Source organism: Magnolia sinica, chromosome 5 (genome assembly GCF_029962835.1).
Source record: "Magnolia sinica isolate HGM2019 chromosome 5, MsV1, whole genome shotgun sequence".
NCBI lineage: Eukaryota > Viridiplantae > Streptophyta > Magnoliopsida > Magnoliales > Magnoliaceae > Magnolia > Magnolia sinica.
The window spans coordinates 67,291,286-67,307,736 of NC_080577.1; the positions used below are offsets into that span (position 1 = coordinate 67,291,286).

Sequence of the window (16,451 nt, forward strand, 5' to 3'; positions counted from 1 at the left end):
TCATTAAACCTTGCTAGCATACGAAGTTCACCTCTCCCACTGTCAAGAGTATATTAGAATGATCTTGAGTAGATTATGATCATAATCTTGTGTATTTTCTAGAATAAATTAGGAATGTCTTATAGATATGCATACAGCTATGCATAGGTATTTTCCTTTGTGTACAAATATTTTCATGAATAAAATACAAAACAATTCTTCAACATGTATGTAGTCTTTAAATAATACCTTTTTTTTTTTTTGGCCCACTATCGGAAAGAAAACATGTTCAGCTCTTATCCTTTGTTCGAAGCTGATGGCAGCCACATGAATGGACATAAACTCGTGGACCATTCATTCAATTATTCTAGCATCCAAGCATACAGATACAAGCAAAAACCCTGTGGGCCACCTACACTGTTAGCATCGATTAAGCTAGAACAAGCAGTTTGTGAGGATGATAGAGTATCAGGCGTCATCGATGATGACAATGACGAGGATGATAGTGGCAATGACGGTGATGATGACATTGGCTTAAATACGAACAAAGCATGCTGCAAACCGGGAATGAAAAGCCAATCATGGACGTCCCAGTACACTTCTACTCTAAATTTGTCAATGGAGATGGATTCATTACCTCGGAATTTCCATTGCAGATGTTTCACATGAATTGCAAGATGTCCGTCTATCCTTATCACCATTTCGGGTTCTATCGACTCCCATGAATTACTGCTGCCGCAGTTGCTCCTCTTGGTATTGTTGTTGCTACACTCGATTAAGATGCCGTGGTTCTTTCCTTTCTCGTGGAATTTAGCTCTTGTAGAGAACCTCTTCTTGCCAAAGATATGCTCCTTCCTCAATACCAAGCTGGCATCGATCAGTGCCGGCCGTGATCCTGTCTTTCTGTAGGCTTCTTTCTTGAGATCCCCAAGAAGCAAGACCACTTCCTCTTCGCAGACCACTGCGACATAGTAGTCCGACTGAGGCTCGGGTTCTCTTCCAAATTTAACGGCCTTCAGGTCCCAAAAGACGTCGACTGGTTTTCCGTCAATGTAGAAGCGCTTAGAGCCCTGTTTCCGCCAGAAAGACCAAGGCTTTAGCTCCACCTTGCAGCTAGATTGGTTGTCGGATCCTTGGACAGAGATGGAAAGGCCGTGTACCAAGAGGCTCTTGCACCATGTTACTGTAACAGAACGGCATTGGCCAGTGATCTTCGTTTGGTACACAGACATGACAACGCTCTGGCCGGACTTGGTGGCAGCTGCCGGATCGTCAGTCAGCCTATCATGGGGTGAGAAACATGCTGGATTGCCTTCTGGGTCTTGCATTTTTCTCAATGAACTTTTCTATTTAGAAGTAATCTACTCAAATAGTTAGCAAGCAGGATGAAGTTAAGTATACATATACAGAGAGAGAGAGAGAGAGAGAGAGAGAGAGAGAGAGAGAGAGAGAGAGAGAGAGAGAGAGAGAGAGAAGAAGAAGAAGAAGAAGAAGAAGAAGAAGAAGAAGAAGATGATGATGATGATGATGATGATGAAGCTCTCACTTTCTTTTCTTCTTATCCAATATAGGGATTCCGCCGGGGGGGTGGTTGGGGGTCTGTGGTTTGGTTCCTTTACTATGAGAAACTATAATGGATATAACAAGGGCTTTAGAAGTGCCTTGTTCTACATCTTTTGCGAAACTGCTTTTCATATATACAATGTGGTTTCTCTGCTTTTCTAGCTAATCTAGCATTTAAAAATAACACTTTCCCATGCATGGTAAAAAGGAAGGAACACTGGATCTGGAGTTTATGTCGAGAATTTAACATAAACGATAGTTGGAGGAATGAGTGCGTATGGATACCAGGAGACAGTTGATAGAAAAAAGGGGAATTATTGGGTCTTGGGCCTTGCTTTGCAAGCCCCGATTCTTGTCATCTCAAGCACATGCTTCACGATCCATCCAGGCTGTAGATCCGATGAGTAGGAGATGCCACTAAAATACAGGTGACTCGACCCTTTGACTAGTTGAAGCGAAGTAGATGCGGCCCCGGCCTCACCTAACACGGTTTTGCCCTGATCGTGGGGCACACCTTGACCGTTTGTATTGTATATCCACGCCATCCATCCACTTTCCAGCTCATTTTAGGCCATGAGCCAAAAAAAATAAAATGAAGCAGATCGAAATCTCAAGTGGACCATACCATATAGGAAATAGTGGCGATTGAACGCTCACCGTTAAAAACTTTCTAACGCCCACCGTAGTGTTTATTTGCCATCCAAATTGTTGATTAAAGTCACACAAACCTGATAAAGGTAAAAACAAAATATCAGCTTATCCAAAACTTTTGTAGACAACCATAGGATTTTAAAACTCAATCACCATTATTTCCTGTGGTATGACCCACATGAATTTGGATCGGCTTCATTTTCGGGCACATGCTCTTGAATAAGCTGGAGTAACGGATGGACGGCGTGGATACACAATACATATTTCAAGGTCGGCCCACGGTCAGGGCCACACAATGCTGGGTGAGGTTGCTGGCCACACCCAACTTTTTTTTTTTTTTTTTTTTTTAAAGAGAAAAGAGCTTTCATTCACAGAGAAAAAATACACCCTAAGTCATTTGGGCAGCAAGCAGAGAAAAATTATCTGCCCCACCTATCATAAGCTATACAAAGAGTTGAGACCGGAAAGAGACCAAAAGTGACAAAGCCAGCACTAAATCTAGGAAGGGAGAGCGTCAGCACGTATGGTCCCTAACCCGGTTTTATCCAGAAGGACCTGGCCTCTAATGAAAAGGGGGAGGGAGGAGATATTATTAGACTGCTGCTTGCTCCCGATCTTCACCAAGCTATCAACCGGCCCCTTAGCTTCACAAAGGACATGAGTGAGAGAAACTGAGCCCCTGCCGATGAGGGAACGGATTCTGGTCAGCCAATACGTCCATTTCCAGGATGGGCCGGTATCCTTCTATAAGCAATGAACGGCCCAGTTGGAGTCGGATTACAAGATAATGTTTTGAAGCCCAAAGTCTAAACAGAATTTAATACCATCGTGAATGGCTCACAATTCAGCGGAGTTGTTGGAGGCTTCCCCGTAGCCGTCGGCAAAGGCGAAAACCAAATTGCCAAGATGATCGCGGCAAATCCCTCCGCCGCCTGTGGGGCCGAGATTGGATAAGGCAGAGCCGTCAACGTTTAATTTGAGAAATCCCTCTCTCGGCCTAATCCACCTTACAATAGAGAAGATGCAAGAGGGCCGGGGGGCTCGGCGAGGACTGGGGAAAGCGGGGCTGGCATGAGAGGGAGGGAGATCACAACTCTCGAGAATTGGGGAAATATGGAAATCAGCCACCACTTCACATTAAAGAACACCCCAGCAGCAGAAGGAGATCTGTTGTCAAATCTGGTCTCATTCCTAGCTTTCCAAATCTCCCAAAGAATAAATGTAGGGGGAAGGCGAAAGAACGATGAGTTAATATTGCGAGGCAGGGGTCAAAACCACCACCAATCATGCGCTCTTGGATAGAGGAATGGTGGAACAGGGGAACCCCGAACATATTGGCCACAAGCCTCCACTGATGGCTAGCTAGCGCACCATCCAAAAAGAGATGGGAGGGAGACTCGATATTCAGGCAGGATGTGGGGCTGATCATGCAACAGTTGCACATGGAAGGCAACTGAACGCCTTTCCTTTGGATAATAGCGTCGATGGGCAGAGAATTCCCCAGAAGCTTTCAAACAAATAGAGAGATCTTAGGTGTAAGGCCTGTATCCTAGACCGTATCATTCCTTAGACTTCTGCAATTCTCCGCGTCGAATTCCGGCGACCCGCGACCTGTAGACAACATTTGCGCGTGACCTTAAGTCGCATCATGTAGATTTAAGTCGACTCGACTCGAAACCTCTACCCTAGCGACCGCGCCATTGCCGCGGTTCCAACGCCGCATCTTGCGCACCAATGCAATACCCAAGCTAGGAGTAGTGGGCCCGCATATATTTTGAGAAAACGTCGTGTAAGGCCCGTATCCTAACCCATACCATTCCATAGGCTTTCGCGGTCCTCCCGGTCAAATTTCAGCGACCTGCGCGCGTAGATAGCATTTGCTGCAATCCTGAGTCGTGTCTCGTATTCCAGAGTGGGCTAAACCCGAGACTTGTATCATTACGACTGCGCCGTCGTCGCGGTTCCGATGCGGTGTCTCGCGCACCTAAGAGATACCCAAGCCAAAAGATGTGGACCCGCGTTCAGTTCGAGGAAAACACCGCACGTTGCAAATCCCAAGAGGATCTATCGAATCATTCACATCAATTAAGTTAAGTACAACAAGTACAACACCCATCCCTAAATATAATACCCATCCCCAAAGTCAACTATGTCAAGTACATCTATCACCTTTCACCCATCCCTCACCCATCACACTTATCTCTTACATCACCTCTCTCTCTCATCTCTCTCTCTCTCTCTCTCATTTTTTTCCCAAGCTCTATGAGAGCAACCGTCCAAGTTATTTCCATGAGAGAGAGCTAGTGTGGCCCACCTTCCTACCATCCAATCCCACCCTCAAAGCTTCATCTCAACTGTTGAAATGCATTCCATGGAGCTCTAGGATGCATTGGTGGAAGAAGGAAGAGGAGATCCAAAGGTGGGTGATTTTTGTGTGATTTTGATGATTAGAGGGCCCACATATGGTGGGACCCATCTTGATGTATGCATCATATAGGGAGGGCCCATAGTGGAGGGGTCCCTCCCCTTCTCTCTCTCTCTCTCTCTCTTGTGATGGGCGTGGCCCACTAGATCCACACCATTCGTGGACCCACTGTGATGTATGTATTTTATCCATGCACTACAAGAAATGTGCGCATCAGCGGCACACGTCCACAGGCGGCCACAATGAACCGCCCATGTAAACGACAAATGAGGGGCGTTTTTACGTGGCTGCCCCTGTACGAATAAGCCACCGCCGCTGCAAAAACAGAAATGGCTTTTCACCTCCCGCGTCCCCAAATCCGGGCGCAAAATTTCTCTCCCAAAACCATCCTCCCTCTTCTCTCCCCAAATCGTCTCATCCCCAAATCGTGCACGTGCTAATATTTCTCTCCCAAAACCCTTCTTCCCTCTTCTCTTCCAAATTGCCCCATCCCCAAATCCCGAAAGTCTCTCTCTCTCCAACGTCCCTCCACTCCTCAATCAATTGTTCCTCTCTTGCTCTCAGTCTCAATTTCCTCTCTCTCTCTCTCTCTCTCTCTCTCTATCTCTTTCGTTGAAGATGGTCGGTTTGCCATCCACGCCGACATCGACGCTGATAGAGGTGAGTTTGGGGATGATCAGATCTCTGAGTTCAAGGAGGCATTTGGCATGTTTGAGAAGGACAGAGACAATCCGATCCATCCCTTCGAACTTCACTTTTCCCCCCATTTTCTACTGAAAATCTGTTGATTTTATGATTTATTAATAGCATTTTTATGGTTGAGGATTTTTTTATGGAAATCTATTGATCACTTGGTTGTGTAAAAAGGGGAAGTTGAATGAAGCATAAATGGTGTTTGACGAAATGTGTAAGAGAGGGATAAGTGCTGCTAATGCAACATTAGCTGCTTTGGTTTATGGAGGGAATAAGATAGCTTGATGTGAGTGTTTACCATGGGCTGATCAAGGGTTTGTTGAAGTTTAGGAAGGCAAAGGAAGACACTCAAGTGTTTAGAATAGCACTTGTTTAGCCTATGTTACTCTATCCATGTCGTGTCTCATAGGTTTTGGCTCTTTCATGAATTTAGTATTTTGATGCTACACCAATATATCTTGTCCTGATTTTATTATTGTTCAATTTCTATAGGCTGAGACTCAACAATACGGGGCTGAAGAGCTACAAAGCATTAAACAAATACGGGTTTGTTAGTGGTGCTCTATTTAATGTAGAAGTTGTCCATATTCAGGGACGGTTTGGTAGACGCCTAAATTGAGTTCATCTCATATTCGTCAATCTTTATCATGTATTAGAGATCACATTTCAGGATTAAAAAGAATCTTGATAACCAACATTCATTATCTCTAATACATATTATGAGTAAATAAAATGAGATGAACTCATTTTTAAGTGTCTAGCAAACAACCCTGTATATAATGCATGAAAATGTTTCCTTGTTATTGTTTCCATACATTTTTTTTTTATATTGTTGAATCTTAAAATTTTTTATATTGAAGCATGTTTTTAACTTCTTTTTTTTTTTGGTTTGAGCTGTGCATTTCTTGTTTGAGCTGCTGGCTTGAAAATCTTGTGGTTGCTGGAACAATGGTGCAGTGTCTGCTTATTATCCGCTTGCCTACTACTTGCACTGGAGGGGCACATGGGAAATAATTTCCAATCCGCTGAAGTTGCTGCAGATCTTTAGTCGCGGTTCTGGTTCTTGTACAGCAGTTGCCACTGTTCTGAGTGGCCAAGTGAGTTTAGCTATCTATCCTCTGTTTAGGTATAAGCCTTTTACAGGTTTTGGCTTTTTTGTGTTGTATATGTTTACATTTAGCTAGGTGTGGCATGGCCCCTTTTTTTGTACTGCCTGTCCTCTAGAGACTCACACGAGATGTTGAATCTACTGGTTTTCAAATAGTCACGAGACCAGAGCTACTTTTAGTCTAGTCCTCAGTTACTTTGTGCAGCTGCAATTGGCTTCTTCCGTGACCCAAACACGGTATGTGGTGTTGGCTCTTTTACCAATTGCTAAGAGCCTAACCAACTTGCCAAAAGCATTAGAACTCATAAACCATTAGGGTTCATAACATAGTGACTCTTCGACTCATAAACCCTGCACTTACACAATATACTTTCTTTTACATGGTCACATGCCCACATCACACCACATGGGCACTCAAACACATGATCTTATAGTTGAAACACAATCTGTCTAAACTGAGTCATGGAACCAGAGCATTTTATGATATATACTTCCACATGTGAGGCCAGCATTTAAAAAAAATAAAAAATAAAAAATCATGGCACAATCTAAGCCACAATGCAATGTACATTATGATTTATGAGTATGTCAACAGTTTATCACATTTTGGTATTTATAACCCTTAACACGCCCTTCTCTATTTGCATCTTCACATGTAATGCAAATTCTAATGTGGCAAGCTTGTGTGACATTTGAACACTAGGTAGAGAGGCTCACCATTAAAATGTCCATACAAAAATCAGGATAGTCTACTCATCAAGCAATCCACACATGGATATTGGATGTAGATCATGAGCAAGTTTTTATTCTAAAAGATAGTAACTGGTGGTTCACATGATGATTAGACAAATTATTGGTATTCTTTCATAAGTTACATGGATATTGTAAAGCACGTCTTGGTTGATATGCGAGTAGGATACATGGATATATGAGGGGTATGTTTAACATGGATACCTCTAAGAACTTATGGTGGTCTTGAAATTTTGCTTGTCTTACCTCACATTTTGTTGCAAGAGTTATTTTCATGACCCAATATTGGTGTCTCTTCCATAATTAATCAATGCCTGTTGCTTTGTACTGTAACAGGGTTGCGGGAATTGTTCTCCCAAACGGATGGAAACCATCCAGTTCCAAGGATCTTAGTGATGGTCAATATGACTTCAAATTCTGATCCTTCTAAGAAGGATCAGAAATCACAGGAGCCTACAGTTTTGCCTAGCCCATCTGTGGATGAAATAAATGTTGCCAATAAAAACTTAATGATGGATGGAGAGTTTCAAATTGTTGGGCCTGAATAAGAGGTTTGTGTTCTGCCTCTCTCACATTGCTTGGACTTTTTCATTGTCTGAATGTAGATTTCATTCATATCGCAGGCACACACAATTAGGCTTGAGAGTGTTGTCGAGTAGGCAGGTTGGTTATATTTACTCTAGAGCCTTTCTATTCAGTCCATTTGACATGAGATCCTCATTTCTACAATCCAATGATCTTTTAATCATAGTATTGTTTGTCAACTGAAGTTATGGATGTGGTGCCTATAGATGAAATTGATTTTTCATGGTTTTCTGGCAATTTACGACGGGATTACTGTTATAATGGTCGTGACCGTTGGAGTATATCCGATGGCAACAACTTTAGAGACCGTTGCCAACATTATTTATCTGACAAAAGCAAGGTCATTTGATGCTTTCTTTAATACTAGTGAATTTATTTTTTTTTCCAGATTTTCATCATTATTTAACTGCACAAATGCGGCCAATGGGAAGCTCGTATGGGGCAGTTCCTTGGCAAGAAGTGAGAATCCCTGGATCCAATTCAGTTTTATAGACAATCATCTCTTAGATGTAGATTTTTTTGGTGCATGGTTTAGTGTCATCATCTTGAACATGAAATTGGATTTTGGAACTTGTAACCAGGGTCTTTTAGCTCCTCAGCATTTTGTTTGTTGATTCTCACTATATTTTAGCTTCTCTCTTCTTCTTCTTTTTTTTTTTTCCCACTTTCGTGAGGTAGATTTCCAGATCTTGCAAACCTTGAACATGTTAGCTTACTTGAATTTCACTGTTTTGTTCTTTACATAATTGCTTGTGGCTCCACATATCTAGGTCTCATCTTTTTGTGTAGGGCAAGAATCTGATATTTTCTTTTCTTTTTGTGCAAGGTGAGAATCTAATATTTTCTGTTTTTACTCTATTTATGGGAGTAACTGCTGATCAACTAATGGCTGGATAGATAAATGTTGGAGTATCTAGGATTCATCAGCTGAGTATTATTGCCTGGATGACTTATGGAAGCAACAGTTAAGAGTTAAGTGGTTCATGTTTACAGGTGGTTGATTTGTTACATTTCTTTCGTTTCATTCTTGTTTTGTTTGTTGAATAGACTTTTTATTGGTCTTGTTCATATGTATTAGAGATCAAGGAGTTTTATCTGTTTTTGTCTCTTATGCATTCATGCAAATTTGATTAATTTACAGTTTATAGCTAATCCAACAGTTCCTTCCATGTTAAGTGAAAGGAAGTGACAAACCATAGTCTATGCAAATTTTCTTTTCTTCACTTGTGTATTCACTACAAGAAATCTCTGTATCAGCGGTGCACTCTCACTGGCGGCCCCAACGAAACGCCAGTGTAGATATAAAATGTGCAGCGTTTTTACGTGGCCGCCCGTGTACGGATAAGCCACTGCTGCTGGAATAATTTAAAAAAAGAGTCTTTTCCCCTTCCGAATATCATCTCCAAATCATGCTCGCTGTATTTCTCTCCAAAACCCTTTTTTACCTCCTCTCCCAAATCGCCCCATCTCCGAATTGCGCGTGCGCCAATATTTCTCTCCCAAAAACCCTTCTTCCCTCTTCTCTCCCAAATCGCCCCATCCCCAAATCTTGCTTTGAATTGCACTTTAGACTCTTGCTCCTGCTCATGTTTCCTAAATATTTCTACATGTTTACTTTTGAAACAAACACATCCCCGCTCCTGTGACTGAATTTGTTGCCGCTTCGCTTCATGCTTAGTGCAACTATAGTTCCAAGCTTTTAGTTTCCATCACTGGCGTACGGATAAAATATGAATTGGCATTTTTTTAAAACAGTGGTTTCTCGTGTGTTATTTCTTTGGCAGAGATCTCAGCTTCAACAACTTGACAGGCAATGTTCCGATCTCCTTGGAGAAGTTGCAAAAACTAGATTTCATGTAAGACACTTTCTTTCAATGATTATATTTAGTAGAACTGATTATTTTGCTCATCTTTGGAAATGCTGATAGCAATGGCTCTGTTCAGGTTCTTGACCAGCAACAAGCTTGCCGGACCTATACCTCACTGGATTTTGAAAACAAACAGAAATGTGCATGAGTCTCTTTTCCTCTTGAGATTATCTTTGCCTGCTAACTGTTTCTATGTAAGTTTGTATGCATCTTTCCATTGCATACTGTTTCTATGGATTGGAAATGTATTTTAAATTGTACAAACAGAAACTTGCAGTTCCACAGCCTCAATCTGAGTCACATACACAAATTCAGTCTGCCCAACAAATTTCTCAAACTTAGCAGGTTGAGACTCAGCTCAGGCAGCAACAGCTGGTACAACTCCCGCAACAGTCTTTATCTTCATCGTTCAGTAACTTATTACACATTCTTGTATATGTCAAAGGTTGCTATTGTTCATTGTGTAACTCTTGCAAATTGGCCACCATGTATCAAAGGAAGGCAGAGATGTCCTGCCATTCCAACGCTTTCATCGCATGACCGAGTTCTATTCTTCTTCTCTCAATAACCCATTTAATCAGATTCCTAAAGCCTCTAGGTTTTCTTATTTCCTAAATCACCATGCAATCATTGACATTTAAGTAAAAAGAAGGGAAAATCAGTTGAAAGTGACAGAACAAAGCTTGTTTTTTCAACTTGTCTATTGCAAATTTGCAATTTCTATATTCGGTTAGGGGCTGTTTGGATTGGTGGAAATGGAAAATAAAAAAGTAGCCAAGGAAAACATCCATCTTTTTTGTGTTAAAATAAGCTCTTTGCGGATTTAAACACTTGATTTGGGCGACTTGGATGAATCAAAGTTCTGTAGGCCATTTTGGAGAAAATTTGAAAAAGATGCAAGTTTCAATTTCTTTTCTTTCTAGTTTCTTGCTGGAATAGATATAGGATGAATTTTAATCCATTTAGTAGATTAGGTCTTTTAATCCAATTTTCATTGTAGGGAGTGTTTAGCAAAGTCAAGTCAGTGGTAATGGTGGATACTCACAATCTCATGATCAGGTGAGATATGGTTGCCTTGAATGTTTGTTTCTGAGTCTTTTCTGTCTTATTTGGATTGAGTTCATCTTGATTTTACATAAGCTTTCATGGAGATGTGAGTACAGGTTATATATACAGACATGGGTCCACCAGATGAACAGTCGGTATCAGTAGGCTGTGTAAAGGATAGATGACCTCTTTTACTTTTATTTCATTATTGTTGGATTTATCAATTCTTAGAAATGTATGAGTTTTTTTACCAGTGCATCTACCAATATTTATGTATTCTACACTGTCTATATATGAATATTCATATTGGCCTTTGTGGAAATTTTTTTTAATACAACCCACCACTAACTGTGGGTTGTATACACAGCCATACCACCATGTGTAAAGCTGCATACACAGTTGCAAATAGGTTACTATACACAAACTGCTATGCATACAGATGCTATATTTTAGCATGCAAACCTTTTTCTTTTTTCTTTTTGGCACTATCAGGGCAAGTAGGTTACTATACACAAACTACATTGGTTGTTCATTGACTTTCACATAACAACATTTTCTTGGAAAGTAATTCCTGTTGGAGATAATTCTTTAAGTAATTCCTGCTGGTCAATGGAAGCGTGTTGCATGTCAAAACTTAGTTCATTTTTTTAATACTTCAAATGGATCCTAGTGGTTGAATATTGCATCAATTCATTTTTTAAAACTTAGTGATTTGACTAATCGTGTGCTCTATTCTCTTTCCAACTGCTGTCATCTGAAGACTTCTCAATAGGGGAAGAACTCCAAACAGGAGATCTTGTTGGTTGATTCTACTCATCCTGTCCTCTGTCTTCATTCCAACCACCAATGTCTGAAGATCTCTCCGTATGGGTACCCTTTGGGCTCCGACTACCACAGACAGAATTAGATTGACTGTACATCTTGTCCTTATCCCAAACATGTGGTTTGGCAGATGAATCATTCGGTTGGTTCCAACAATTTACATCTTGGGATTTAGCATCTTCAACCCTCTCATTTCCTACATCATTTGATTTCCAACTTCCCCAGGGAGTAGATTGATCAGATTGAATGGGCTGCTTCTTTTGCACTTCCATTCTATTCCAAGAATTAAATCCAGGACACTCCTCTGCTGTTGGTCTTTTAAATTCACTTGCCTGTGTTTCCTTTTTATACTATTCTAGCCACCCCATGCATTAGACTAATTTGACTGTGTCGGGTGCTTTTTCGCATCTCCCATACTATTACTATCCTAGCCACCATGAGCATTAGGTTGATTTGCTTATGTCTGGTGCATCTTTTCCGCATCTCCCACACTATTACTGCCCCAGCCACCCCAAGCATTAGACTGATCTGATTGCATATGGTGCTTCTTTTTCGCATCTCCGATACTATTCCAAGAACTAGTTCCGGGCAACTCTGATGATTGGATAGGTTAAGTTGCCTGTGTTTCCATTTTATTAGTATCCCAACTAGACCAAACACTTGTTTTGGATGGTGTTATATCATTTTTGCTTGAATTGGGATGTTTATCAACATCCCAGCCACCCCAACCATTTGATTTCACTTCTGCAGATGCAGCTTGTCCCCAGCATGACATGTTAGCTTTCCCATTCTCAAGTTCCGTATCCTCCAAGTTGTGCTGAATCTCAGCAGAGTCATCAAACGTTGGCTTCTCAGATGCTGAGTTGAGCTCCGGTGAAGGACAAAACTCCATGTTTCCATTTTCCTCATAAAGATCATCAACATCTGCACCTAGACATTCATTGCTTACTTCTTTTTCACTAGAAATAGTGCTTACCAAATGGAGGAAATCATACACATTTGTTACAACATCTAGATTTGATGCCACCTCTTTCTTGCTCCACATAATCTGGAAAGGTGTTCCTGTGCCAACGACGACATGTTTACCCTAAGAACATGTGGCAACTATATTGGATAGTGAATCTGTGTGACACCTTTTAGCTGCTCTCTCAAAACATTTAATTGGCCTAAATAATGTGGCTGCTGTAAATGGGACTTGAACATTCAAACAGTGAAACAGGGCCTTGTAGCTAGCAGTATTGAAACCAATAAGATTTCCACTGCATGTCATGCTATTTGCCACAAGCATCAGATGTTCTTTTAGCATGCCTTTTGCAACCATTTTTATAGATGTTGACAGTCGCTGAACTGACTGACCAAAAGCACATGAAATTCCGAGCAGTTTTTAAATTTGTTGAACACCATATGGTGTAGATCTCCTCGTGTCAATTAAGTGCATCACAGGTAGGCATGAATCCATGGCTACCCTCCAAGCATCACCATTTTTTTTGGATGCATCTTTCTCAATGACCACCTCAACAGCTACCTCACCCTTCCGCAACTTCCCATCATTTCTCACCCAAGTTGTCGAATCTGAACCAATCCAAATAATGTTGGCCATATGCACTTGAGGGTCACCATTACCCAGGGTCCCCAACAAAATTGGGCAGATAGCTTCAGCCATGATCTACAAAGTTTTCTCAATCGTATCACCCTGCTCACCCTGCAGACCACCATTTCCATCTTTGTAGAAGAACTGCAGGCATGGCAGCTGAGACCACTTCTCATCACATTGTTGCTGAAGTGTGCAACATTCATAGGAAGACAAATAAATCTTCTTAAAAAAAGGTGAAAGAGCGTGCTTCTTTCTCCCAAAGCAATTTATAACCAACTGGTTCACCAGCAAGAGAACTTCCGGGACTATTTTTGTCCACCTGGCACTTAAGTTTAAGATTTTTTTGGGTATGCTTATGTCTTTTGTGATAGTATTCAATTAAGTTTAAGTTTAATACACTCATAAAATGTTTCTTCATGGCTGCCTTACGTTGACTTGGCAAATAGCTATGGCACTGGGAAAATGTCAGAATTAGAGAGTTGTCTTGAGACAAACATGGAGAAGTTCAAAACTGTGAGTTCTCTATCTTGAATTATTTTTCCTTACTTTTTGCCAAAGCTTGGTAATCAACATGTTGCTGAGCTTCTCTTTGTATAACCTGCCATAGTCATGTGAGATTTAGAGGGTTGCTTTCCGTTGCTAACATGTTAAGGCTTGTTTTTCTAAAGTTTATGTTTGCCACTTGCCTAGGGCATTATGCACTCTTAGTATTGATGGAAAAATATCAATGCAAGAAGTGCCCCTTAGGGCCTGTTTGGTTGCTAGGGAATTCATTCGCTGGTTTTTATGTTTCCTGGGAATGGTAGAATTGGTATTTCTCTCCACAAGTACCTTTACACACAGCGAACCCTGTATGCCATGCATTCAGTCCTGAAGCAAACGACAGTCACGACCTCCTTATTGGTTCAAAGACAAGAGATGGTGAATGTCCTTTGCACCAAGCTTGTTGTCCTACATATTTCACTCTCTAGTACTTGCACCTTTCTCACTATTTTGTTGGCGTGCTCTTCCTACATGTTTCCCAGTCTACTAAGTCTCATTGAGACAACAATTGCAAGATCCTGGGAAGAAGCTTGTTGGAGTGCAACACTACAACAAAGACAGTTTGCTTAATAATAGGCAAGCATGCCCTTCTCAGATTCAATGTTTGTTCCTTTTCATCAAATTGTTAATTCCTTGTGGAGGGTTTTACCGTGGAGTTTGAAATTTGCACTTTGCCTGTCACTCACAGTCATACCAACTAATAAAGCTTTTACAGTAGCTCTTTCTTCTCCAACCTTGCTTCTTTTGCATGCCATGAAAGTATGATTTGTTAACATGCATGTTGATTATCTTGTTACATGCATGTTGATTATCTTGTTACATACATGTTGATTATCTTGTTACATGCTCATGCCGATGGAAACTTATGTGTATGAAAGAGTAAGTCCTAACACTGGCCAATAGCTAGCTTTCTTTTAACAGTTTGTGAATCTGCATGGACTGCATGATACTTAAGTTTCTTATTTGTCTTAGAACAAGGATTGCATTGGCGATTCTTCATTCCCTGTCATCAACGGCCAATCTCAGTTTTCTGTTGCACATGCACGGTCCAACAAGGTAATTTGGCCCTGATCTTTTCCAGCCATTTTGAGTTGTCAAAATATATCATCAGCCCTGTTGCATCAAATCAAATGAGTGCCAGTCAGACAATTGTTTTTGCACCATGCATCTAGGTACTAATATCTTTTGACCTTTCAAAAAACAAGCCTAGATTTTGTTCTAACTGAATATTAAGATGCATGTTTGCATATTTAGGAATAATAAATTTTCCCTTAATGGGGCCTAAAAGTACATATCGTTGACTCAGGGAAACATGGAGAAAATTGTGGATCCATCCATCCATCATGATTCATGCGTACACACATTCACAAACACACCTCATCCATCCATCCGTGCAAGCATACATACATCCATCCATCCATACTCCATCCATTCTTGCATGCATATACACACATAAAAACATGGATTTCATCATACAACCATGCACCCATTAAAAATTGTAGTGCACTTTGCATTTTGCACAACCAGTTACTTCCATTTTCTATTTTTTTAAGACTGAGAATTTATTCCTCATTGTGGCAGGCATACACGAACAAGCTGGAGAACATGGTTTCATGTCTGGAAGAAGAGAATGAAAGGCTCAAGAAGAAGAAGGTCAGCATTTCATCTCTCCTTGCGATTTATTTTTTTTTCTAAATGGGGTTGCAGGACCATGCAGAGTTGGTTATATCTAAGTTTTGGTCGGATATTGCCTGAGAATTAGATTGTGTTTGTTTTCCTTTTGGTTACATTTTAAGGCATCTTATGTTAAAAAAGCTAGGATTTAGTGGCCTTATTGTTGTTTTTTTTTTTTATTTTTCATTAGTTTCTCATAGCAAGTTGCGATTTTGGTTCGTTTCCTTTTGCTATTGAAATGCTAGGAATTTACTTAGCATTTAGAAACTGCGGGCTGCTCCTTGTTTATTTTTCTTTGTTGGATAGACTTGGTAGAAGAGAAGTATCTTGTCCCAGCTTCTTAGGGTCTGCTTCAAGGATCTTTTTTTTCTTGGTTGCCAAAATTCCTATCTAGGACCCTATCTTGTGCGAGTGAAAAAGCCATCTTGTCCATTATCACCACCTCTATCATGGTCTTGTTAGAGTATCTAAGGGCCCGTTTGGCCGGGTGGATTGGAAGGGATTGAATGGTATTAGGATGGATGACATGGATTTCTAGGTAATGATGGTGTTGTCAGTGGATTGTCTTGAGATCCATGGGATTGCTATATCCCTGGATTGCTATATCCAGTCTGTTTGGCACGCCTGGCCAATCTGGGGATTAAACCTTCCCATCCCTTCCAATCCCACGAACCGAACATGTCCCAGGCAAATTTGGATGGATTAGGGTGGATTGGATGGGATTTAAAGGTAATGATGGTGTTGTCAGTAGATTGTCTTAAGATCCGTGGGATTGGGATCAGATTACTGACTCTGTTTGGCACGCCCGGCTAATCCCGGGATTTAACTTCCAATCCCTTCCAATACCATCCAATCCCTTCCAATCCGACCGGCCAAACGGGCCCTAAGGTAAATTAATGGAATCTTACGAATATGAATGAACTGAATCAATCATATTTATCATCTACATTCTGACTGTTGAGTTTTCTTATTTCTTCAGGTTTTGGATGCATCTTGTACATGCCTGACTAGCAACGAAATCCACTTCAAGAATATTAGGTGATGACTTTTGTTTGCTTTTTCTTTCTAAAATTTTTCATACTTGGTGTGTTTTGCTTACTGGTTTTCTTTTACAAGGCCAATTTTTGTTTCCTTTGTTGCTTATGATTT

The 16,451-nt window shown here is 40.8% G+C and overlaps 2 protein-coding genes and 1 long non-coding RNA gene across 3 annotated transcripts; 2 read left to right on the forward strand and 1 right to left on the reverse strand.

Annotated features, from left to right (window-relative positions):
- Positions 1–341: 341 nt before the first annotated feature.
- LOC131247061 (uncharacterized) lies at positions 342–1,307 on the reverse strand. The gene has a single exon (XM_058247507.1). The coding sequence runs from the start codon at positions 1,305–1,307 to the stop codon at positions 342–344; it is 966 nt and encodes a 321-aa protein (XP_058103490.1).
- Positions 1,308–4,890: 3,583 nt separating this feature from the next.
- On the forward strand, positions 4,891–6,197 carry LOC131247333 (uncharacterized). Its single transcript, XR_009171646.1, has 3 exons — positions 4,891–5,327; positions 5,486–5,597; positions 5,804–6,197. It is a non-coding gene; the product is annotated as an uncharacterized LOC131247333 (long non-coding RNA).
- A 1,282-nt stretch (positions 6,198–7,479) lies between these two features.
- LOC131247062 (uncharacterized) lies at positions 7,480–10,607 on the forward strand. Its single transcript, XM_058247508.1, has 5 exons — positions 7,480–7,567; positions 8,143–8,213; positions 9,510–9,610; positions 9,699–9,816; positions 9,900–10,607. The coding sequence occupies exons 1-5, from the start codon at positions 7,480–7,482 to the stop codon at positions 10,188–10,190; spliced, it is 669 nt and encodes a 222-aa protein (XP_058103491.1). The 3' UTR covers positions 10,191–10,607.
- The last annotated feature ends 5,844 nt before the right edge of the window (positions 10,608–16,451 follow it).